This window comes from Triturus cristatus, chromosome 9 (genome assembly GCF_964204655.1).
Source record: "Triturus cristatus chromosome 9, aTriCri1.1, whole genome shotgun sequence".
In the NCBI taxonomy this organism is placed as follows: Eukaryota; Metazoa; Chordata; class Amphibia; order Caudata; family Salamandridae; genus Triturus; species Triturus cristatus.
The window spans coordinates 1191755527-1191780668 of record NC_140592.1 but is presented as its reverse complement, the minus strand read 5'-3'; the positions used below and the strand labels follow the sequence as shown (position 1 = coordinate 1191780668).

At 49.7% G+C, this 25142-nt stretch overlaps 1 protein-coding gene across 2 annotated transcripts in view; it reads left to right on the top strand.

The window, feature by feature from the left end:
* ZFYVE26 (zinc finger FYVE-type containing 26) overlaps positions 1–24700 on the top strand; it is a 740905-nt gene extending 716205 nt beyond the window's left edge. For both annotated transcript variants that reach the window (XM_085627201.1, XM_085627200.1), the window contains 2 exons: positions 2846–2890; positions 21109–24700. In XM_085627201.1, the coding sequence (XP_085483327.1) occupies positions 2846–2890; positions 21109–21318 (255 nt within the window). In that variant the 3' untranslated portion in view covers positions 21319–24700. The remainder of the gene's footprint in view (positions 1–2845; positions 2891–21108) is intronic.
* The last annotated feature ends 442 nt before the right edge of the window (positions 24701–25142 follow it).

Genomic DNA, 25142 nt, shown 5'->3' with positions numbered 1-25142 from the left:
AGGGTGTCAGAGTTATTAGACAAATTGCCAGTCTCTAATATGCTGGGAAGATCAAGTGTAGCGGCCCCTTCCGCTACATTGTTGCACACATAATCGATGGCAATACATATGCTTCTTGAATTACTTGATACTTCCTCCAGCGGAGTTTTAGCCTGATTCCCGCTTACCGGTTTACCAGAGAACATCCCCGGAACCGTCAGCGTCCTCGTTCTCAAACCCGCCTCGGGAAGGCATCGGACACCACTAGGAAATCCGCTCTTACCCCCCGCTGCTCTCTCTTGATCGGGAGTTCGACCAACCTCCAGCTCCTTGGGAGCGGGCAGCTTCTTGGACGCAGCGGCGGTCTTGGAGCCATTCGCAGCCTCTTTCAGTACGCCTCTTCGTGGAGCCATTCTGACCACACACGACCACTGGCTCCCAGCAAGCCACGCCCGCAGTATCCGCAGGTAAGCCTGGCTTCGCGAAATGCCAAAACTGACCCCGCAGCAGCGCGTGACAAAAGTTGAGATAGGTCGCTGGAAATAATCATTGGGGGTGACGAGCTACATTTCCCATCAAATACTTTTTGAAAAACCAGGCATAAGTTCCTGTGAGTACCGAATTAACAGCACATCGGTCAGGAAGTGACTCCGCAGTGGTTACACGGCCACCATCTTGCCTGATACAAACTCCTATATGTTATTTTGGTTTTCCCTAATTTGACAACTGCCGTATCAGTTGATTAACAATCTCTCATGTGCGTTCTTGAACCTGCCTGGAGCGGGACCACTTAATTCAGGACCAGTCCAATGCTCTGTACCTCGGCTTCCTTCCAGTAGTGATGTCAGCAAAGGAAAGTTTGTGCACCCTCTGCCAGGAAAGCTAATGAACCGAGCTGGCAGATGGATCTCTGGACTCGACCAAGAAATCTCACTTTTGAGCGTGGTGGCTCATATTATACAAGGAACCAACCGAGATATTAGCTGCTCAGTGATTCTGGGAGTTGTTGTTTGTTCTCCCTGATTCAGTTACCACAAACATGCAGTTCAAAATAACATCCAGCGGTCCAAGAGATTCAGGACCTAATGAAGTATAGTCTCTTTTGGTACATAAAGATGTTTCTACCAATATAAAACTGCTGTAGCAATGTTTGTTCGTGACAGGTATTCGCAACACTGACACAGGTGAAGCTGTGGGACGTCCTGTTGTTTGCGTTGTCTTTAGCCCTGCAAAGTCTTGCAGTAGGCACTATCAAAGGCTATTTGTGGTCCCTTGCAGCCTTTCTACATTTGCTAGGCCAATCACGCTCTTTCAGATCATCTGTTGTGATGAGGTTTATTAAAGTTTTGACACAAGCTTCCTCCCAAGCCCTTTGTGATGCCATAGAGAGGCCCTAACTTGTTCTTGACATTTCTCATGGTACTTCCATCAAGCCAATGCCTAGCTGCTCGCTGCATCTCCTGACCTTGAAGACTGTCTTCCTCATTGTGATTGTCTGCTTTTCACAAAAGTGAACTTAAGGCACTTTCAGTGCAATCAACCTACACCACCTTTTTCCTAGACAAATTGATGCAGAGAACACAGGTGGCCTTTTTACCAAACGTCATGACTCCCTTCCACTTTGGGCAGTCCATCCCTCCTACCTCTCTTTCAAAACAGAGTTGAAGCTCCATTCGTTGGACCCCAAAACAGTTTAAAGTTTTTACATTGATTGTACCAAGGACCATCAAGTTGACGATCAACTTTTTGTGGGGTTCTCATGGAGTGAAGAAAGGGAAGGCCGTGCAGATGAGGACCTTTTTGAGGTGTAGAGTCTTCTGATTAATATAAATTATGCACTGGCCCAGAAACAGCCTCCGTAAGGTCTCGAGAGCCCATTCCAACAGTTCTAAGGCTGCTAGCACCAATGCTTTGGCACACGCAGCTCCTGTCCGTGACATCTGCCTTGCTGCAAAATGCATGTCAGTGCATATGGTCACGAAGACCTACTACCTTGACAGCCAGGTTACCCCACAGACCCTCCAGATGCTTTGGTATCTGTCCTAAGGTGTGGAATCTGCGGTTAGAAGTATTCATCAGAAAAACAAGTTACTTACCTTCAGCAATGCTTTTTCAGGAGGCCTCATTTAACATCTAAAAAGGCTTCATCTAATGGCTCCAGGAGGGGGGCTGTGTGTATATATATATTTCTTATATATATATATATATATATATATATATATATATATATATTTATATTTATTTATTTTTTTTGTTTTGTCTCAGGCAGGGTCCCAAAATGGCTGTCAATACTTCCTAGTGGAAGTGTTGCCAGCCAGTCAGTAATCAGCACGGGGACTGTCGGATTCTCGGAGGATCCACACCCGTATATATACATATTTGGATTTTTTTTAATTTGTCCAAAACACCTGAACGGAATTCTTTCCAAATAACAAATAGGGCGCTTTCTGAACCAAGACCTACCTTTCTGCCAAATTTAGTGTAATTCTATTCAGCGGTTCTGGCTGCAGTCGTGTCTAAAATCCTTATGGGAATTAACATTGGTAATGCACTTTTATGCCACCCCCCTTTTTCTGGGACCCAATTGACTTATTACCTCAAAACTTTCCATGCACAATAAGACCTAATTTGGCACTTTAAAAAAAAAAAAGAATTCATGAAGATACGTCAAACAGCGCCAAAGATATAGGCAAGTCAAAAAACGCTTTTCCTATGGGGGGGAGGGAAGAGAGAGATATTTGTGTGCGACTATGAGTGTGTCTGTATGTTTAAAACAATAGAAGAAACTTTATTTCGCTGCTCATTGCACTAGTGTGGATGAGCACCTTCTCCAATCCTGATACATTGTGTTTTCTTTCTGCTGCAGGAGCTTGACAAACTGGTTCAAGAAATGTCTGACGTAAACAAAAAGGTGAGATTCCCCATTAATAAACTAATTCATCCCTTCACATTCAAAAAGTATGCATGCGATTTAGAAATGTCTCATATCTCTGAAGGTGGCTCAGAAATGTTGGATACATACAAGAGATGGCAACTATAAAGCCTTTGCAATTGTCCTGCGCATTTAAAAGTATGTTACTGCTTATAAACTTTAATATAATGCTGGAGATCGTTGCTGACAGTGTACCCTCAATAATTGTAAATTTTTGTTACCGGCATGAACTTTAGTGACATGTTTACAGAGTGTGCTGGCGAAAACAGTATGTAAATCAACACATCGTTTTGACAAGCGCCTTTGTATTTATAATACTTGACTATATTTATATACATCGTGTTATTCTAGTAATCTCGAAGTCTGTTGTGATATAAATAAATGTAGGAGTGGGACTAACCAAACTGGTGATGAGCCTAACATATTGTCATGGGGGTCAAAATGATTGTGATAAATGAAGAAAAAAGACATTTCTTCTTTTTAAAGTAATAAAAAGTAAAATGTTTCAAATAGAAGTCCATAATTGATGACTGGTGACTTTTTGTTTCACTCTTTCCGTTGGATGCCCTAGGAAGTAACAGGAATAACATTGGCCTGAAAACCTAGTGGAGTAGTGAGGTTAATGTAGTGGCTTCATTTCTCTGTGTTTGATTGACTACCTTGAAAATAGCTAGGCCCTAAATGCTAATCCAGTGAAAACCTTTTTGTGTGGCTGCATCTTCCTAATGTATTGGATTAAAAGTAAATACATATTTCATGCCTATATCTGCATTATGGCTCCCCTTGTGCCCTGTGGTGGTGTTTGACATTCTGCATCTTCTCAAAGCCTCAATCTGAATAAGTATATTTAATTAAATATTGCCAGTAGCAATACTTTGTCATCGTTCGATGGTCACATTTAAGAAGCAATGCTATCAAAAACAGTTTTGGAAATTCTTATCAATTGGATTTATTGAGGATGAAAATAGAAACCTATATAGAAAAACGTAATCTTCATTGGTAACGCCAATAAGTCTGGCAGTGGTTGGCAGCCTTTTGTCTTTCTCAAAGCCTGTTCTGTCATAGTTTTAGCAAACCTTTATGGTTTGGGTAGCTGCCAGGGCCCTCATCAGTCTAAAATAAAAATACATTGGCTAAGCTCAAAAATATTTTGAGTCTCACGAAAATGCACATTGCCATAGTAGTCCCTGGCACTAAAGGGAACTCTTTTGTGTATGGATGTGCACCTTATGAAAGGGTGAAATGCAGTCACTCATAGTGAAGTTAGTCAGTAGCTTAAGTGGGCTGATCTATTTCCCCACACTGTGTGCTGTAGTGGGCGGACAAAAAATGTGAATGACACAATAACAGACCAATGTCTATTTCCATAGACTACAACTGCAGAAACAGGGCTTGATGGTAAATAGTTGTTAAACAGTTTTTTTTATAACACGGACTTTGGTCCCCATTACAAATGGCCAGTTAATTCAGATGGAGCTGGTAACAGGAGCTACGGTGCCCATTGGCATTATGGTTTATGAGAAGAGTGCACAACAGTCCGGGGGCGAGGGGGTGGGTGTTATCCTGGTACTGAAAAACAGGAACTGCATGGGCTAAGACTAGGTGAAGAGTCATGTCTTCAGTTTCTAGTGAAATTCAAGAACTGAGGAGGTGACTTTTATGTACATAGGGTGGCCATGGCAGGCTTTTGGAGGTAGAAGAAGCCATGACAGCTAAATATGGTTCTGCAGGCAGTGAGTGAGAGTTGGGGTCTGGCTAAGCTGAGGTATCAGGTTGGTTTGTTGAAACCAATGCGATTGTTGTGGTAGGTGAAGCGATGTTGTGCAATGCTTTGTATGTGCGTGAGGAGTTGAAGAGTGCCCATTTGTGAACGGGGAGCTAGTGGTGGTCTTTTTGTTAGTGCAGAGTGATGTGAGTTGGGGGGATTGTCTAAGTGTGAATCTGGCAGCTGAGTTCTCTATGGTCTTGAGTCCTCTGGTCAGTTGTGCATTGACTCCTATGTAGACTTCATTGCTGTGGTCCATCTGGCTGGTAATGAGGGCCTAGGCGACGTTTCTGAGCGTGTTGAAGAGAAAACACTTGAAAATCATCTTGAGCATCTTCAGTGTGTGGAAATAGAAGACGCAGACTGTATTCTCTTGGCCTGTCATAGCGAGCTGGTTTTCATTACTATTTCGAGGGTCTTTACATGGGTGTTTGAGTGTGGGTCCGACATCAGCATGCCACCAGGGGGAATCCCATAGTGAGGTGCTGTTGCCGAAGATGACTGCTTTGGTGTTGTCTATGTTGAGCTTAAGGCAGTTTGTTTTCATCCATCTGTCGAATTTGAGCATACAAACAGAGAAGTGGATGCAGGTGTTTATTTGTTTGTCGGAGAGGATGAGCTGGGTGTCGCCTGTGTAATATGACATTGATTATGTGGGCGTGAATTATACTGGCGATTGGGGCCGTGTAGGTGTTGAACAGTGTGCGACTAAGCAAGGATCCTTGTGGTACTCCACGTATGAGTTTGGTGGTAGCTGAGGTGAAAGGAGTCCCCTTGACCCACTGAGTGCGATCTGTGAGAAAAGAGTGGAGCCTGAGAAGGGCTGTTCCATGAATGCTGGCATTTTGTAGGCATTGAATGAGGATGGAGTGGGTGATGGTATAGAAGGCGGCGGATATATCCAGAAGGAAAAGGGCAGCAGTGCCTCTTCTGTCCATGATCAGTCGGATGTTGTCCGAGGAATCGCATAGGCGGGTCCAGTGCTGTGGTTGGGTCGGTCACTAAATTGGGTGGTGTTGAGGAGGTTATTATCATTGAGGTGGACAGCTAGATGTTTGTATTTGATTTTCTCCATAACATTCACCGGGAAGGGCAGCATGAAGTTGAGCCAGTAATTGACTAGTGTTTTTTGGTTCACTGAGGGTTTCCTTATAAGAGGGAGAACTTGAGTGTGTTTCCAGGCATCTGAAAGGTGGCTGTGTTGAGTCATTGAGAGTCAGGGTGAGGGCGGAGCTGATGGGTTCCAGTTCTTTAGTGAATAAATGATGTGGGCAGGGGTCCAATAATGTTTTGGATTGTAGGGAGCACATGGTCGCTGCAGTTTCTTGAATTGCGATGATGGTCCAGGTGGTAAGAGCGGTCCTCAGGGAGTGGGAATCACAAGTAGGGCAGCTGCAAAGGTGGATTAGTCCATTTGGGGCTCAGAGTTTTTGAAGATACTGGGGATCTTGCTGCTGAAGGAGATGAACTGGTGGGTGCAGAGATCTTGTGAGCGAGTGAGGCTAGTGAAGCTTGCTGGCAGGGGGGTGACATATTTCACGATGGCTCAATTTTCCTTGGCATTAGTTGTGCTGCTTTTGATGCGCTATGCGGGGGATGGAGCATTTGGTGGCTCTGACTAGCTGGCTCTCCGCCGCCTTCGACGCCGTCTGCCACCGCACACGACTCCACGACGCAGGGATCCGAGACAAGGCCCTGGACTGGGCCTCCCCCGTTCCGATCCGAAGCTTCCGAGATCATCTGCGGCGTCCTGCAGGGATCCTCCCTCAGCCCGACGCTGTTCAATGTCTACATGGCGCCTCTCGCACGCATCGCCCGACACCACAACCTCAACATAATCTCTTACGCCGACGACACGCAACTGATCCTCTCCCTCACCACCAAATCCAACCTCCACCAGGGAATGAAGGCCATCGCCGACTGGATGGAGGATAGCCGCCTTAAGCTGAACACAGACAAGACGGAGATCCCCATCCTTGGGCCCAACCCCTCAGCATGGGACGACTCCTGGTGGCCCGCGTCGCTGGGGACACCCCCCGCACCCACCAATCACGCACGCAACCGGGGAGTCATCCTCGACTCGAAACTCACCATGACCAAACAAGTCAACGCTGTCTGCTCCACCTGCTTCAACACCCTGCGTATGCTCCGCAAGATCTACAGATGGATCCTGACAGACACAAGGAAAACAGTCACCCAGGCCCTAGTCAGCAGCAGACTCGACTACGGAAACGCCCTCTACGTCGGAGCCCCGACCAAGCTCATCAACAGACTGCAAAGAAGCCAGAATGCCTCTGCACGCCTGATCCTCGATGTCCCACGCCGCGACCACATCACCCCCCACCTGAGGATCCTGCACTGGCTCCCTGTCGACAAAAGAATCTCCTTCAAACTCCTGATCCACGCACACAAGGCACTCCACAAGACCGGCCCAACTCATCTCAGCAGTCGACTCTCCTTCTACGTACTCAATAGGAAACTCCGCTCCGCAGACCTCTCCCTGGCTACCGTCCCATGCATCCATAGAACCACAGCTGGAGGCAAATTCTTCTCCCACCGCTCCGCCAAGACCTGGAACACCCTCCCCCTCATCCTACGACAAACCGAAGACCTTCTAGCCTTCAGGAGACAACTCAAGACCTGGCTGTTCGACCAGTAGCAACAGCGCCCCCCTTCCCCCACCCTCAGCGCCTTGAAACCCTTGTGGGTATGTAGTGCGCTCTACAAATTATTGATTGATTGATTTGATTGTGTTATCATCTGAGGGCTGATCTGTAGTTGCTCTTGTCGGTGTCATCCTGGCTTTGTCTACATCTGATTTCTAGCTGCTTGCAGTGGCGCTTGGTGAGTTTGAGCTCTTCTGTGCACTAGCTTGCTTGCGGTCTGGTTCTGGCGGCTTTGGAGTTCTTGAGTGGAGCCGATAGTGTTTGCGCAAGAGATGATCCAGACGTTGAAGTTGGAAGTTGATCTGGAGATGGTAGTGCCGTTTCTGGCAGGAAGAGCATTCCTGATGTGTGGTCACGCTGCAGGTCCCAGATTTCGATGGCGTGTTTGATGACGGAGCAGGAATTAAGGAGGCAGAATCGGAAGAGGTGTGGACAGGGAAAGGGGCTCAGGTGAGCATGGGCGAGTGTGAGGTTTGTGTTGTGGGTGTGGTGGTGTAGAAGAGTGCAGGAGAAGTGGCAGGTGGAGCGAACAGGAGTGGTGAGAGTGGACACCCCTGTCACGTTCCTCTAGAAATTGGGAAGGGGCAGATAGTGCAGTGTTGACTCGTACCAGCACCATCGGTTTCTCATAGCTAGCCCAGATCCAGCTCCTGAAGCGTGGGCCCAAACCGTAAGCTTCCAGCACCACCTGGAGAAATGGCCAATGCACTCGATCAAATGCCTTTTCGGCGTCTGTCGACAAGAGTAGCATCAGTGGTAGAGCTCTATGCATTTTATGTAACAGGTGGAAGAGGAGTTTGGTATTATCTCTGCACTTGCGGCCCGGCACAAATTGGTCAGCATCCATAAGCCAGGGGAGGTATTGTCCCAGCCTGTACGCTAGTATTCCCGTAAAGATTTTGGCTTCTATGTTAAGTAGTGAGATAGGGCGATAGGGCGCACATGACTGGGGATCTTTCCCTGGCTTAGGTATAACTGTTAATATTGCAGTGCGCATAGACTCCGTAAGTGCACCCGAGGTGCTGACAGAATTGTATAGCCGAACTAATATGGGTGACAACAGAGTTGCATATTGCTTGTAAAAGGCTGCTGTATATCCATCTTGTCCAGGCACCTTCTCCAACTTAAGTCTCCTGATTGCCTCTAGAACTTCATGTTCCATTATATCTATTTCTAATGGGGCTGTTATGTGTTCTGAAAGGGTGGTCAGTGGTGTCTGTGCTACATATGTAGAGCCGTCCTTGGTGGGAAGTTTATCATCCCCATATAAAAGAGCATAAAATTGGCTAGAATTCAGTGGCTATGTCCTCGTCGTGTGTTTCAGGTCGTGGCCTACCAAGCTATGTATACGACGGGAGTGAATCTGGGCTCGCAACCTAAGGGCTAATAATTTCCCAGCTTTATTCCCCCAGCGCAATACTTCTGTTGTGTGCGGACTCTTGGGGCAACGAGGGAGAGCAGTCGGGTTACTTCTGGTCCATGGATGCAGAGGACCTCCTGTCTGTGATTACTGGACTGTTGGGGCAATGAGGGTGAGCAGTCAGGGGTTACTTCTGGTCCCTGGATGCATAGGACCTCATGTCTGTTACCGGACTCTTAGGGTAGCGAGAGTGAGCAGTCAGGGGTTACTTCTGCTCGCTGGATGCATAGGACCTCCTGTCTGTGATTACAGGACTCTTGGGGTCGCGAGGGAGAGCAGTCCGGGGTTACTTCTGGTCCCTGGATGCAGAGGACCTCCTGTCTATTAGAAGACTCTGGGGGTAGAGAGGGAGAGCAGTCAGGGTTTACTTCTGCTCGCAGGATGCAGAGGATCTCCTGTCTGTTACTGGAGTCATGGGGTAGCGAGGGTGAGCAGTCAGGGGTTACTTCTGGTCCCTGGATCCATATGACCTCCTGTCTGTGGTTACAGGACTCTTGGGGTAGCGAGGATGAGCAGTCAGGGGTTACTTCTGCTCGCTAAATGCATAGGACCTCCTGTCTGTGACTGGACTCTTGTGGTAGCGAGGGAGAGCAGTCAGGAGTTACTTCTGCTCGCTGGATACAAAAGACCTCCTGTCTGTTACTTGACTCTAGGGGTAGCGAGGGAGAGCAGTCCAGGGTTACTTCTGGTCCCTGGATGCAGAGGACCTCCTGTCTGTGATTACTGGACTCTTGGGATAGCGAGGGTGAGCAGTCAGGGGTTACTTCTGGTCCCTGAATGCAGAGGACCTCCTGTCTGTGATTACTTGACTCCAGGGGTAGCGAGGGAGAGCAGTCCGGGGTTACTTCTGGTCCCTGGATGCATAGGACCTCCTGTCTGTGATTACTTGACTCTAGGGGTAGCGAGGGTGAGCAGTCAGGGGTTACTTCTGGTCCCTGGATGCAGAGGACCTCCTGTCTGTGATTGCTGGACTCATGGGGTAGCGAGGGTGAGCAGTCTGGGTTACTTCTGGTCCCTGGATGCATAGGACCTCCTGTCTGTTACTGGACTATTGAGGTAGCGAGGGAGAGCAGTCAGGGGTTACTTCTGGTCCCTGGTCGCAGAGGACGTCCTGTCAGTGATTACTTGACTCTAGGGGTAGCGAGGGAGAGCAGTCAGGGGTTACTTCTGCTCGCTGGATACAAAAGACCTCCTGTCTGTTACTTAACTCTAGGGGTAGTGAGGGAGAGCAGTCCGGGGTTACTTCTGCTCGCTGGATACAAAAGACCTGTCTTTTACTCGACTCTAGAGGTAGCGAGAGAGAGCAGTCAGGGGTTACTTCTGGTCCCTGGATGCAGAGGACCTCCTGTCTGTGATTACTGGACTCTTGGGGTAGCGAGGGTGAGAGTCCGGAGTTACTTCTGGTTCCTGGACCCATAGGACTTGCTGTCTGTGATTGCAGGACTCTTGGGGTAGCGAGGGTGAGAGTCAGGGGTTACTTCTGGTCCCTGGATGCAGAGGACCCCCTGTCTGTTACTGGACTCCTGGGGTAGCGAGGGTGAGCAGTCAGGGTTACTTCTGGTCCCTGGATGCAGAGGACCTCCTGTCTGTGATTACTTGAATCTAGGCGTAGGGAGGGAGAGCAGTCAGGGGTTACTTCTGGTCCCTGGATGCATAGGACCTCCTGTCTGTTACTGGACTCCTGTGGTAGTGAGGGAGAGCAGTCAGGGGTTAATTCTGGTCCCTGGATGCATAGGACATCCTGTCTGTGATTACTTGACTCTAGGCGTAGCGAGGGAGAGCAGTCAGGGGTTACTTCTGGTCCCTGGATGCATAGGACCTCCTGTCTGTTACTGGACTCTTAGGGTAGCGAGAGTGAGCAGTCAGGGGTTACTTCTGCTCGCTAGATACAAAATACCTATCTGTTACTTGACTCTAGAGGTATCGAGAGAGAGCAGTCAGGGGTTACTTCTGATCGCTGGATGCAGAGGACCTCCTGTCTGTTAGAAGACTCTGGGGGTAGAGAGGGAGAGCAGTCAGGGGTTACTTCTGGTCCCTGGATGCATAGGACCTCCTGTCTGTTACTTGACTCTAGGCGTAGCGAGGGAGAGCAGTCAGGGGTTACTTCTGATCGCTGGATGCAGAGGACCTCCTGTCTGTTAGAAGACTCTGGGGGTAGAGAGGGAGAGCAGTCGGGGGTTACTTCTGGTCCCTGGATGCATAGGACCTCCTGTCTGTGATTACTTGACTCTAGGGGTAGCGAGGGTGAGCAGTCAGGGGTTACTTCTGGTCCCTGGATGCAGAGGACCTCCTGTCTGTGATTGCTGGACTCATGGGGTAGCGAGGGAGAGCAGTCAGGGTTACTTCTGATCGCTGGATACAAAAGACCTCCTGTCTGTTACTTGACTCCAGGGGTAGCGAGGGAGAGCAGTCCGGGGTTACTTCTGGTCCCTGGATGCATAGGACCTCCTGTCTGTGATTACTTGACTCTAGGGGTAGCGAGGGTGAGCAGTCAGGGGTTACTTCTGGTCCCTGGATGCAGAGGACCTCCTGTCTGTGATTGCTGGACTCATGGGGTAGCGAGGGTGAGCAGTCTGGGTTACTTCTGGTCCCTGGATGCATAGGACCTCCTGTCTGTTACTGGACTATTGAGGTAGCGAGGGAGAGCAGTCAGGGGTTACTTCTGGTCCCTGGTCGCAGAGGACGTCCTGTCAGTGATTACTTGACTCTAGGGGTAGCGAGGGAGAGCAGTCAGGGGTTACTTCTACTCGCTGGATACAAAAGACCTCCTGTCTGTTACTTAACTCTAGGGGTAGTGAGGGAGAGCAGTCCGGGGTTACTTCTGCTCGCTGGATACAAAAGACCTGTCTTTTACTCGACTCTAGAGGTAGCGAGAGAGAGCAGTCAGGGGTTACTTCTGGTCCCTGGATGCAGAGGACCTCCTGTCTGTGATTACTGGACTCTTGGGGTAGCGAGGGTGAGAGTCCGGAGTTACTTCTGGTTCCTGGACCCATAGGACTTGCTGTCTGTGATTGCAGGACTCTTGGGGTAGCGAAGGTGAGAGTCAGGGGTTACTTCTGGTCCCTGGATGCAGAGGACCCCCTGTCTGTTACTGGACTCCTGGGGTAGCGAGGGTGAGCAGTCAGGGTTACTTCTGGTCCCTGGATGCAGAGGACCTCCTGTCTGTGATTACTTGACTCTAGGCGTAGGGAGGGAGAGCAGTCAGGGGTTACTTCTGGTCCCTGGATGCATAGGACCTCCTGTCTGTTACTGGACTCCTGTGGTAGTGAGGGAGAGCAGTCAGGGGTTAATTCTGGTCCCTGGATGCATAGGACATCCTGTCTGTGATTACTTGACTCTAGGCGTAGCGAGGGAGAGCAGTCAGGGGTTACTTCTGGTCCCTGGATGCATAGGACCTCCTGTCTGTTACTGGACTCTTAGGGTAGCGAGAGTGAGCAGTCAGGGGTTACTTCTGCTCGCTAGATACAAAATACCTATCTGTTACTTGACTCTAGAGGTATCGAGAGAGAGCAGTCAGGGGTTACTTCTGATCGCTGGATGCAGAGGACCTCCTGTCTGTTAGAAGACTCTGGGGGTAGAGAGGGAGAGCAGTCAGGGGTTACTTCTGGTCCCTGGATGCATAGGACCTCCTGTCTGTTACTTGACTCTAGGCGTAGCGAGGGAGAGCAGTCCGGGGTTACTTCTGATCGCTGGATGCAGAGGACCTCCTGTCTGTTAGAAGACTCTGGGGGTAGAGAGGGAGAGCAGTCGGGGGTTACTTCTGGTCCCTGGATGCATAGGACCTCCTGTCTGTGATTACTTGACTCTAGGGGTAGCGAGGGTGAGCAGTCAGGGGTTACTTCTGGTCCCTGGATGCAGAGGACCTCCTGTCTGTGATTGCTGGACTCATGGGGTAGCGAGGGAGAGCAGTCAGGGTTACTTCTGATCGCTGGATACAAAAGACCTCCTGTCTGTTACTTGACTCCAGGGTTAGCGAGGGAGAGCAGTCCGGGGTTACTTCTGGTCCCTGGATACAAAAGACCTGTCTGTTACTCGACTCTAGAGGTAGCGAGAGAGAGCAGTCAGGGGTTACTTTTGGTCCCTGGATGCATAGGACCTCCTGTCTGTGATTACTTGACGCTAGGGGTAGCGAGGGAGAGCAGTCAGGGGTTACTTCTGGTCCCTGGATGCAGAGGACCTCCTGTCTGTGATTGCTGGACTCATGGGGTAGCGAGGGAGAGCAGTCAGGGTTACTTCTGATCGCTGGATACAAAAGACCTCCTGTCTGTTACTGGACTCTTGGGGTAGCGAGGGTGAGAGTCAGGGGTTACTTCTGATCGCTGGATGCAGAGGACCTCCTGTCTATTAGAAGACTCTGGGGGTAGAGAGGGAGAGCAGTCAGGGGTTACTTCTGGTCCCTGGATACAAAAGACCTGTCTGTTACTCGACTCTAGAGGTAGCGAGAGAGAGCAGTCAGGGGTTACTTTTGGTCCCTGGATGCATAGGACCTCCTGTCTGTGATTACTTGACTCTAGGGGTAGCGAGGGAGAGCAGTCAGGGGTTACTTCTGGTCCCTGGATGCAGAGGACCTCCTGTCTGTGATTGCTGGACTCATGGGGTAGCGAGGGAGAGCAGTCAGGGTTACTTCTGATCGCTGGATACAAAAGACCTCCTGTCTGTTACTTGACTCCAGGGGTAGCAACGGAGAGCAGTCCAGGGGTTACTTCTGATCCCTGTATGCATAGGACCTCCTGTCTGTGATTACTTGACTCCAGGGGTAGCGACGGAGAGCAGTCCAGGGTTACTTCTGGTCCCTGGATGCATAGGACCTCCTGTCTGTTACTAGACTCCTGGGGTAGCGAGGGTGAGCAGTCAGGGGTTACTTCTGCTCGCTGGATACAAAAGACCTCCTGTCTGTTACTTGACTCCAGGGGTAGCGAGGGAGAGCAGTCCGGGGTTACTTCTGCTCGCTGGATACAAAAGACCTGTCTGTTACTCGACTCTAGAGGTAGCGAGAGAGAGCAGTCCGGGGTTACTTCTGGTCCCTGGATGCATAGGACCTCCTGTCTGTGATTACTTGACTCTAGGGGTAGCGAGGGAGAGCAGTCAGGGGTTACTTCTGATCGCTGGATGCAGAGGACCTCCTGTCTGTTAGAAGACTCTGGGAGTAGAGAGGGAGAGCAGTCAGGGGTTACTTCTGGTCCCTGGATGCATAGGACCTCCTGTCTGTTACTTGACTCTAGGCGTAGCGAGGGAGAGCAGTCAGGGGTTACTTCTGATCGCTGGATGCAGAGGACCTCCTGTCTGTTAGAAGACTCTGGGGGTAGAGAGGGAGAGCAGTCGGGGGTTACTTCTGGTCCCTGGATGCATAGGACCTCCTGTCTGTGATTACTTGACTCTAGGGGTAGCGAGGGTGAGCAGTCAGGGGTTACTACTGGTCCCTGGATGCAGAGGACCTCCTGTCTGTGATTGCTGGACTCATGGGGTAGCGAGGGAGAGCAGTCAGGGTTACTTCTGATCGCTGGATACAAAAGACCTCCTGTCTGTTACTTGACTCCAGGGGTAGCGAGGGAGAGCAGTCCGGGGTTACTTCTGGTCCCTGGATGCATAGGACCTCCTGTCTGTGATTACTTGACTCTAGGGGTAGCGAGGGTGAGCAGTCAGGGGTTACTTCTGGTCCCTGGATGCAGAGGACCTCCTGTCTGTGATTGCTGGACTCATGGGGTAGCGAGGGTGAGCAGTCTGGGTTACTTCTGGTCCCTGGATGCATAGGACCTCCTGTCTGTTACTGGACTATTGAGGTAGCGAGGGAGAGCAGTCAGGGGTTACTTCTGGTCCCTGGTCGCAGAGGACGTCCTGTCAGTGATTACTTGACTCTAGGGGTAGCGAGGGAGAGCAGTCAGGGGTTACTTCTACTCGCTGGATACAAAAGACCTCCTGTCTGTTACTTAACTCTAGGGGTAGTGAGGGAGAGCAGTCCGGGGTTACTTCTGCTCGCTGGATACAAAAGACCTGTCTTTTACTCGACTCTAGAGGTAGCGAGAGAGAGCAGTCAGGGGTTACTTCTGGTCCCTGGATGCAGAGGACCTCCTGTCTGTGATTACTGGACTCTTGGGGTAGCGAGGGTGAGAGTCCGGAGTTACTTCTGGTTCCTGGACCCATAGGACTTGCTGTCTGTGATTGCAGGACTCTTGGGGTAGCGAGGGTGAGAGTCAGGGGTTACTTCTGGTCCCTGGATGCAGAGGACCCCCTGTCTGTTACTGGACTCCTGGGGTAGCGAGGGTGAGCAGTCAGGGTTACTTCTGGTCCCTGGATGCAGAGGACCTCCTGTCTGTGATTACTTGACTCTAGGCGTAGGGAGGGAGAGCAGTCAGGGGTTACTTCTGGTCCCTGGATGCATAGGACCTCCTGTCTGTTACTGGACTCCTGTGGTAGTGAGGGAGAGCAGTCAGGGGTTAATTCTGGTCCCTGGATGCATAGGACATCCTGTCTGTGATTACTTGACTCTAGGCGTAGCGAGGGAGAGCAGTCAGGGGTTACTTCTGGTCCCTGGATGCATAGGACCTCCTGTCTGTTACTGGACTCTTAGGGTAGCGAGAGTGAGCAGTCAGGGGTTACTTCTGCTCGCTAGATACAAAATACCTATCTGTTACTTGACTCTAGAGGTATCGAGAGAGAGCAGTCAGGGGTTACTTCTGATCGCTGGATGCAGAGGACCTCCTGTCTGTTAGAAGACTCTGGGGGTAGAGAGGGAGAGCAGTCAGGGGTTACTTCTGGTCCCTGGATGCATAGGACCTCCTGTCTGTTACTTGACTCTAGGCGTAGCGAGGGAGAGCAGTCCGGGGTTACTTCTGATCGCTGGATGCAGAGGACCTCCTGTCTGTTAGAAGACTCTGGGGGTAGAGAGGGAGAGCAGTCGGGGGTTACTTCTGGTCCCTGGATGCATAGGACCTCCTGTCTGTGATTACTTGACTCTAGGGGTAGCGAGGGTGAGCAGTCAGGGGTTACTTCTGGTCCCTGGATGCAGAGGACCTCCTGTCTGTGATTGCTGGACTCATGGGGTAGCGAGGGAGAGCAGTCAGGGTTACTTCTGATCGCTGGATACAAAAGACCTCCTGTCTGTTACTTGACTCCAGGGTTAGCGAGGGAGAGCAGTCCGGGGTTACTTCTGGTCCCTGGATACAAAAGACCTGTCTGTTACTCGACTCTAGAGGTAGCGAGAGAGAGCAGTCAGGGGTTACTTTTGGTCCCTGGATGCATAGGACCTCCTGTCTGTGATTACTTGACGCTAGGGGTAGCGAGGGAGAGCAGTCAGGGGTTACTTCTGGTCCCTGGATGCAGAGGACCTCCTGTCTGTGATTGCTGGACTCATGGGGTAGCGAGGGAGAGCAGTCAGGGTTACTTCTGATCGCTGGATACAAAAGACCTCCTGTCTGTTACTGGACTCTTGGGGTAGCGAGGGTGAGAGTCAGGGGTTACTTCTGATCGCTGGATGCAGAGGACCTCCTGTCTATTAGAAGACTCTGGGGGTAGAGAGGGAGAGCAGTCAGGGGTTACTTCTGGTCCCTGGATACAAAAGACCTGTCTGTTACTCGACTCTAGAGGTAGCGAGAGAGAGCAGTCAGGGGTTACTTTTGGTCCCTGGATGCATAGGACCTCCTGTCTGTGATTACTTGACTCTAGGGGTAGCGAGGGAGAGCAGTCAGGGGTTACTTCTGGTCCCTGGATGCAGAGGACCTCCTGTCTGTGATTGCTGGACTCATGGGGTAGCGAGGGAGAGCAGTCAGGGTTACTTCTGATCGCTGGATACAAAAGACCTCCTGTCTGTTACTTGACTCCAGGGGTAGCAACGGAGAGCAGTCCAGGGGTTACTTCTGATCCCTGTATGCATAGGACCTCCTGTCTGTGATTACTTGACTCCAGGGGTAGCGACGGAGAGCAGTCCAGGGTTACTTCTGGTCCCTGGATGCATAGGACCTCCTGTCTGTTACTAGACTCCTGGGGTAGCGAGGGTGAGCAGTCAGGGGTTACTTCTGCTCGCTGGATACAAAAGACCTCCTGTCTGTTACTTGACTCCAGGGGTAGCGAGGGAGAGCAGTCCGGGGTTACTTCTGCTCGCTGGATACAAAAGACCTGTCTGTTACTCGACTCTAGAGGTAGCGAGAGAGAGCAGTCCGGGGTTACTTCTGGTCCCTGGATGCATAGGACCTCCTGTCTGTGATTACTTGACTCTAGGGGTAGCGAGGGAGAGCAGTCAGGGGTTACTTCTGATCGCTGGATGCAGAGGACCTCCTGTCTGTTAGAAGACTCTGGGGGTAGAGAGGGAGAGCAGTCAGGGGTTACTTCTGGTCCCTGGATGCATAGGACCTCCTGTCTGTTACTTGACTCTAGGCGTAGCGAGGGAGAGCAGTCAGGGGTTACTTCTGATCGCTGGATGCAGAGGACCTCCTGTCTGTTAGAAGACTCTGGGGGTAGAGAGGGAGAGCAGTCGGGGGTTACTTCTGGTCCCTGGATGCATAGGACCTCCTGTCTGTGATTACTTGACTCTAGGGGTAGCGAGGGTGAGCAGTCAGGGGTTACTACTGGTCCCTGGATGCAGAGGACCTCCTGTCTGTGATTGCTGGACTCATGGGGTAGCGAGGGAGAGCAGTCAGGGTTACTTCTGATCGCTGGATACAAAAGACCTCCTGTCTGTTACTTGACTCCAGGGGTAGCGAGGGAGAGCAGTCCGGGGTTACTTCTGGTCCCTGGATACAAAAGACCTGTCTGTTACTCGACTCTAGAGGTAGCGAGAGAGAGCAGTCAGGGGTTACTTTTGGTCCCTGGATGCATAGGACCTCCTGTCTGTGATTACTTGACTCTAGGGGTAGCGAGGGAGAGCAGTCAGGGGTTACTTCTGGTCCCTGGATGCAGAGGACCTCCTGTCTGTGATTGCTGGACTCATGGGGTAGCGAGGGAGAGCAGTCAGGGTTACTTCTGATCGCTGGATACAAAAGACCTCCTGTCTGTTACTGGACTCTTGGGGTAGCGAGGGTGAGAGTCAGGGGTTACTTCTGATCGCTGGATGCAGAGGACCTCCTGTCTATTAGAAGACTCTGGGGGTAGAGAGGGAGAGCAGTCAGGGGTTACTTCTGGTCCCTGGATACAAAAGACCTGTCTGTTACTCGACTCTAGAGGTAGCGAGAGAGAGCAGTCAGGGGTTACTTTTGGTCCCTGGATGCATAGGACCTCCTGTCTGTGATTACTTGACTCTAAGGGTAGCGAGGGAGAGCAGTCAGGGGTTACTTCTGGTCCCTGGATGCAGAGGACCTCCTGTCTGTGATTGCTGGACTCATGGGGTAGCGAGGGAGAGCAGTCAGGGTTACTTCTGATCGCTGGATACAAAAGACCTCCTGTCTGTTACTGGACTCTTGGGGTAGCGAGGGTGAGAGTCAGGGGTTACTTCTGATCGCTGGATGCAGAGGACCTCCTGTCTATTAGAAGACTCTGGGGGTAGAGAGGGAGAGCAGTCAGGGGTTACTTCTGGTCCCTGGATACAAAAGACCTGTCTGTTACTCGACTCTAGAGGTAGCGAGAGAGAGCAGTCAGGGGTTACTTTTGGTCCCTGGATGCATAGGACCTCCTGTCTGTGATTACTTGACTCTAGGGGTAGCGAGGGAGAGCAGTCAGGGGTTACTTCTGGTCCCTGGATGCAGAGGACCTCCTGTCTGTGATTGCTGGACTCATGGGGTAGCGAGGGAGAGCAGTCAGGGTTACTTCTGATCGCTGGATACAAAAGACCTCCTGTCTGTTACTTGACTCCAGGGGTAGCGACGGAGAGCAGTCCAGGGGTTACTTCTGATCCCTGTATGCATAGGACCTCCTGTCTGTGATTACTTGACTCCAGGGGTAGCGACGGAGAGCAGTCCAGGGTTACTTCTGGTCCCTGGATGCATAGGACCTCCTGTCTGTTACTAGACTCCTGGGGTAGCGAGGGTGAGCAGTCAGGGGTTACTTCTGCTCGCTGGATACAAAAGACCTCCTGTCTGTTACTTGACTCCAGGGGTAGCGAGGGAGAGCAGTCCGGGGTTACTTCTGCTCGCTGGATACAAAAGACCTGTCTGTTACTCGACTCTAGAGGTAGCGAGAGAGAGCAGTCCGGGGTTACTTCTGGTCCCTGGATGCATAGGACCTCCTGTCTGTGATTACTTGACTCTAGGGGTAGCGAGGGAGAGCAGTCAGGGGTTACTTCTGATCGCTGGATGCAGAGGACCTCCTGTCTATTAGAAGACTCTGGGGGTAGAGAGGGAGAGCAGTCAGGGGTTACTTCTGGTCCCTGGATACAAAAGACCTGTCTGTTACTCGACTCTAGAGGTAGCGAGAGAGAGCAGTCAGGGGTTACTTTTGGTCCCTGGATGCATAGGACCTCCTGTCTGTGATTACTTGACTCTAGGGGTAGCGAGGGAGAGCAGTCAGGGGTTACTTCTGGTCCCTGGATGCAGAGGACCTCCTGTCTGTGATTGCTGGACTCATGGGGTAGCGAGGGAGAGCAGTCAGGGTTACTTCTGATCGCTGGATACAAAAGACCTCCTGTCTGTTACTTGACTCCAGGGGTAGCGACGGAGAGCAGTCCAGGGGTTACTTCTGATCCCTGTATGCATAGGACCTCCTGTCTGTTACTAGACTCCTGGGGTAGCGAGGGTGAGCAGTCAGGGGTTACTTCTGCTCGCTGGATACAAAAGACCTCCTGTCTGTTACTTGACTCCAGGGGTAGCGAGGGAGAGCAGTCCGGGGTTACTTCTGCTCGCTGGATACAAAAGACCTGTCTGTTACTCGACTCTAGAGGTAGCGAGAGAGAGCAGTCCGGGGTTACTTCTGGTCCCTGGATGCATAGGACCTCCTGTCTGTGATTACTTGACTCTAGGGGTAGCGAGGGAGAGCAGTCAGGGGTTACTTCTGGTCCCTGGATGCATAGGACCTCCTGTCTGTGATTACTTGACTCTAGGGGTAGCGAGGGAGAGCAGTCCGGGGTTACTTCTGGTCCCTGGATGCATAGGACCTCCTGTCTGGTACTGGACTCCTGGGGTAGCGAGGGTGAGCAGTCAGGGGTTACTTCTGCTCGCTGGATACAAAAGACCTCCTGTCTGTTACTTGACTCTAGGGGTAGCGAGGGAGAGCAGTCCGGGGTTACTTCTGCTTGCAGGATGCAGAGAACCTCCTGTCTATTAGTGGACTCCTGGGGTAGCGAAGGTGAGCAGTCAGGGGTTACTTCTGCTTGCAGGATGCAGATAACCTCCTGTCTATTAGTGGACTCCTGGGGTAGCGAGGGTGAGCAGTCAGGGGTTACTTCTGCTTGCAGGATGCAGAGAACCTCCTGTCTATTACTGGACTCCTGGGGTAGCGAGGGTGAGCAGTCAGGGGTTACTTCTGCTTGCAGGATGCAGAGAACCTCCTGTCTATTACTGGACTCCTGGGGTAGCGAGGGTGAGCAGTCAGGGGTTACTTCTGCTTGCAGGATGCAGAGAACCTCCTGTCTATTAGTGGACTCCTGGGGTAGCGAGGGTGAGCAGTCAGGGTTACTTCTGGAGGGGGCTGTGCTAAAGGATCTCGCATCAGGTAGCATTAATGCCGGTATTAGAAGCTTTTCACATAACATTTTTATGTTTTTTACTAAAGCTCAGTAATGTTGGAAAATGGAATCGCTTTATATTATGTCAGTTGCTTCTCGCAAGCAGGGTGTACAATTCAGGCTTGCTGCATCTATGTTGCGTGGAACTGACACAACCATTGTCGCCCGATACAAGCATTGTCACTTTGTGGCCCGACACAAACAGTTTACTTATATGGCCCCAATGTAAGCATTCCACCATTGGGGCCCCACGTGCAGTGCCCGGTCTTGCTTGAGAGAGGAACATTGCAGCTGGGGCATTTCCTACAAGTCGAAATATGTCTGTTCGAATGCACCCCCAAGCTTTGGGTTTACTGAGCAGTCGCTGGACTCTCAGCAGTAACACGGGGAGTCCTTCGAGTGGAGCTGCACGGGGGGTGGCTTTCTTTAGGAGAGGTAAGTACTCTGCCTTTCAGCAGCCTGCCAAACACATATAGCGTCGGAACATGACGCTCTTGTGCATTAAAACAGACCAGCCAGTCAGGAATGTTGAAATGAGGAGCAAGGCACCAGCACATTACCGAGCCAGAGTCCGCGGCGTTTACAGTGGGCGGACATTCTAGCCATGTAATTGTGAATCTGTGCACTGGGTATTCAGAATGTAGAGCGGGTTTATCATTGGCTTCTGTTGTGTGCAGCATGCACTGTTTGCCCTCACCTTGTGTCTGTCAGAGGGATCACGGCAGTGCATCACTCATCACCACGTTTTGTCTCCTTTAGATCGACGCATACGTCAGGTGCAGCAAGCTGCGCTCCGCCTACCTGACTGCGGTCAAGCAAGAGCACGGACTAGCGATTCGGCTGGTGGAGGAAGTGAAGCAGGTGGCTGTGGACAGGAAGGACAACGTCATCCGACAGATCTGCGCCAAGTGGCTCTCGGAGCACCCTCCGGCGCCCAAAGGAAGGCACAGCCACGGCGCACGCAAATGACTCCGGCAGCCGGGGCGGCGAGGAGCATCCCCGTGTCCACGAGGCCTCCAGAAGATGTCCATGGCGGTCGCGGCACATCCCCTGCAGGAGCTCTGGAATATCCCCTCGCCTTCTCGTGAAGGTTCAAAGGAAGACCCTGGCAGTGGCTTAAACCCGACCCTCGCCAGAAGGGCACTGCCTGCACCTCTGTACAGGTGCCATGCCTTGCAGAAAAAAGCTGTCTACCTCTGAAGGAGCAAAGGAAGTTGTTTTATTCCATATTTGACAAATATGATAAAACTAGGGCACAATTGTGATTTTTATATATAACAAATGAATGCATTTTTTATGCCCAAGACAAAGAATTTTGTGTGCCACGTTTGAAAACTGAATTCTTAACACATGTTGCTGGTAATATTTTACAGAAGTAGCTCCTCTCTTCTCTGCGTTGTTTGTGAGAAAGGGGTGCATCTGTGTTGTGATACCATTATGCCTTTCTGTGGGATGGTGCGAGAATATGCCTTCATGCAGGAGGCTGTAAGTTCCATTGGTCGCTCTTCATATGGGAGCTTGTGAGTGACCTCAGTCACACAAATCTGTTTGGCCTCCTTGAAGTGTCCTAGTTTGTAGAACCCCCAGGAACTCTCATGGGTGCACTCAATTTGAGGATCTACCTCCAGGAACAGACTGCATTGAGAAAAAGTTGATCACAGATTTTTTTTAATTTTGAACCAGTTATATTTTCACCCCTTCGTAAACTGTGGGAACAATCAGGCTGTTCACGCTGTGGCCTACCCAACTTAAGAAGGGCATCTTTTCATGAATACTAAACCGATTCTACGCCCTGTCGTTTGGCAGTGTTACATGGGATGGGATATATGAACTGGACTGAATTTTTCTCAAAGTCAGGGACATTCTACAGTTCCCAGCTTCCAGGGATCCAGATACCGCTTCCATGCCTCCGAATGATGGACAACCTGCACGTTCTCTCGTCCTTGATGCACGTGTCACACGAGGTTGCCATTTTCCGAGCCGCGCGAGTCCTAGTCATATGCCTCTTTCGCAGCAATATAAACAGTTCCACAAAATGTATTATCGTCTTTTAAAATACTCGGGCCAACTAACTCCTTGTTGTTCAAATGGCTTCCTAGTGGCTAGCAGAGGAGGTCGTTTGCTTCTTCCCTCAAGGTGGTGGAGACTGAAACATTTAATGGGGTTAGTTGTGCCTCTTGGTGTGTCCAGTGAAGCGAGTTGTGTGTGTGACCTGATGGAGGTGGTCCCTATCTTCCTTTGCTCAGAGGAGAACACATATTCCCTTCTTTACACTTACAGTCAGAGACACATTGTGATTAATGTGAAGAAAGGGAATGTGTCAGCATGGATTGGTATTACATTGTGGTGTGGCAGCTTTAGTGATTGAGTTCGTTCTTCACAAACTTGTCTTTGAACCCTTGGATCATGTTATCTTTGTCAGCGTAGGTCCAACGTGGTCCCACATTGTAGTTTTTGTTGCAACAAACCAGTTGTGGGGGTATTATTTTTCTAGTGAGGCTATAATTAAAATATTGACCCATGTTATTATAGAGAAGGTGATACTTTATTTTTCAGCACTTTTTGTATGTTTTGCCAAAAGGCTGTCCAGTACAGCTGAGGAGCCCCACGTTTCGACAAGTTGAACTTCAGGTACTGTGTGGATAATGTCACTGGCTGGAATAGCAGCCATGTGGGACATGCAAATGTGAAAACATGATGTGTTTCATGCAGAAAATGTCTTGAGCGTGTAAAGGGAAAGGCGGCTAAGAACTGGCTTCAAGAAGGGAAGTGGAAAAAAGGGAATAAATATTGTATTTGTTTACGCTTAATCTTGTACATATAGTCTAAGTCTGCGGATTGCATTACTCTGACATATAGAGATAGTTAATGTAGGCTGGGTATCTGCTTCCAGATTTTTCAGATCTCTGCAATCTCAGGCGTAAGATTTCCTTGTTCCACAGCCATGGGTAGCATAATGTAAGGATATAGTCTTGTGTTCGACAAAGTACTTCCAGCAGGGAAGCAAAAGCCACTGATTTTAAGAAGTTATCGCAGACACTTCTTTCAAGCAAGGTAGTTTGATTTTGAAAACACCCTTGGGTAGCCAGGACTAGTTCAACTCTTGTCCTATTTATATTCCAACTGAGGCGTGGGCGTGCACTTTAAGGAGCGTTGTGAATGACAGATTGTGTACAGTGCACGGTGGCCAGCAGGAGCATTGCTTTGTAAATGTGTGTTAGGAACGGATTCTGTGATGCTGGCATCCTCTTTCTGCTTTGACTAACGAAATGAACATGTTAAACGAGTAACTGACTTGAAATGTGCAATTGTGGGTGGTGTGTTCCTGTCTGTCTATGTTTTACCTGTTGGGTTTTTAATGAAGTCTCTGTTTTGGCGATGCCAAGGAAGTCACAGCTCAGTCTCGACCCTGCTGCTCACCATCACCAAACTCCAAGGGCTCACAGGGATATTTCCCTTATGTCAACGGGGTATTATATACTGTGTGACGTGTCCCTTTTAGCTTTGGGGCCCTGGTACATCAATCTTTTCATACTAAAAAGTAACACATTGAAGAACAAACCGTTTCCAGTCATGCATTCTACAGTCATGCTGATTCTAAATATGTATTTTAAATCGTAGCCAGCTCTTTTTTTGTAGTTCAATTAATGTAATTCTTTAAGCACTTTTTTCGTAAAGCGTTGTACATAATGTTTTTGGCCACTTGATGATGGCTTGAAAATGTCATTGCTGTATGGATCCGACTGTTGAATTACACGAGTGGGCTCCACTTCCTCAATACTAAATGTGTTAGGCGTTCATGTTCTCTCTAAGGAGCCACCAGAAAAACGCCAACTTTATGTCTGATGTCAAGCCAAATGATCAACTTTTCATTTATTTTGTTTACTGCCCCCTCTGGCACTCCAAACCCACACCCCCAGAAAGTATCTCAACCCCTTTAGTAGTCTGTTGATTTTATACCTGTTTCGCTCATTGCAATGAATGGGCGATTGCGTCATGTGACCCGAGTCATTCGTGTCTGTGGTAATGAAAAAGTGTGATATTTCTTCTTTTTTATCTTTCGGAAACGTCTCATTGTTTTTCTACTTCTGACCTTTCTGCACTGTAGTATTGGCACTTTATCTAGACGAGCTGCAATTTGTATTAACCTTAGTATGGAATAATTAATCTCTTTTGATACTGACTACGACTGGAACATTGCTTGATTTTAGCAATTTTGGGTTTATTGTGCAATCAAAATGGGCTTCGCACATATACACTTAAAATATTTATATTAATGTGAAAATCCTGTGTTTCTAAATAACAAATTAAATTGTTACTAAATAAAAGAATTGTCCTATATTTTTCCTTACCTGTCCCAATGCGTTTATTGATTTGCTGGCCATGATGATCTTTTCATGTATACATAGTTTAAAAAAAAAAGTTTTCTCACAGTAACAGTTATAGAGCATTTACTCACTGACGTTTGATTGTTCTTTGCAATTACTGCTCCCACTCTAATAGCTGCAGTGGAGACATAGTGGTGGCTTAAGATGCAGCCAGTGAGCTCCCAGCCCCATCCAGAAGCTGATCACTTCTAAGGCAGGAAAAGCTGACCCTTAGCTGCTAAGGGTCTGTTAAACGGCGTAGAATCAGTATAACCAGTGTGGGGAATGTTAGTAAACCAAGAAAAGCAAATGTTAAGGAATAGTTACAAGATGACATAATGTTTGCCAGTGGAGAGGCCCAGAGTATGGCATGATTGGGGTTTCAACTTTGTTTGGTAAGAATTGTGCACGCGCCGATGACTGGGT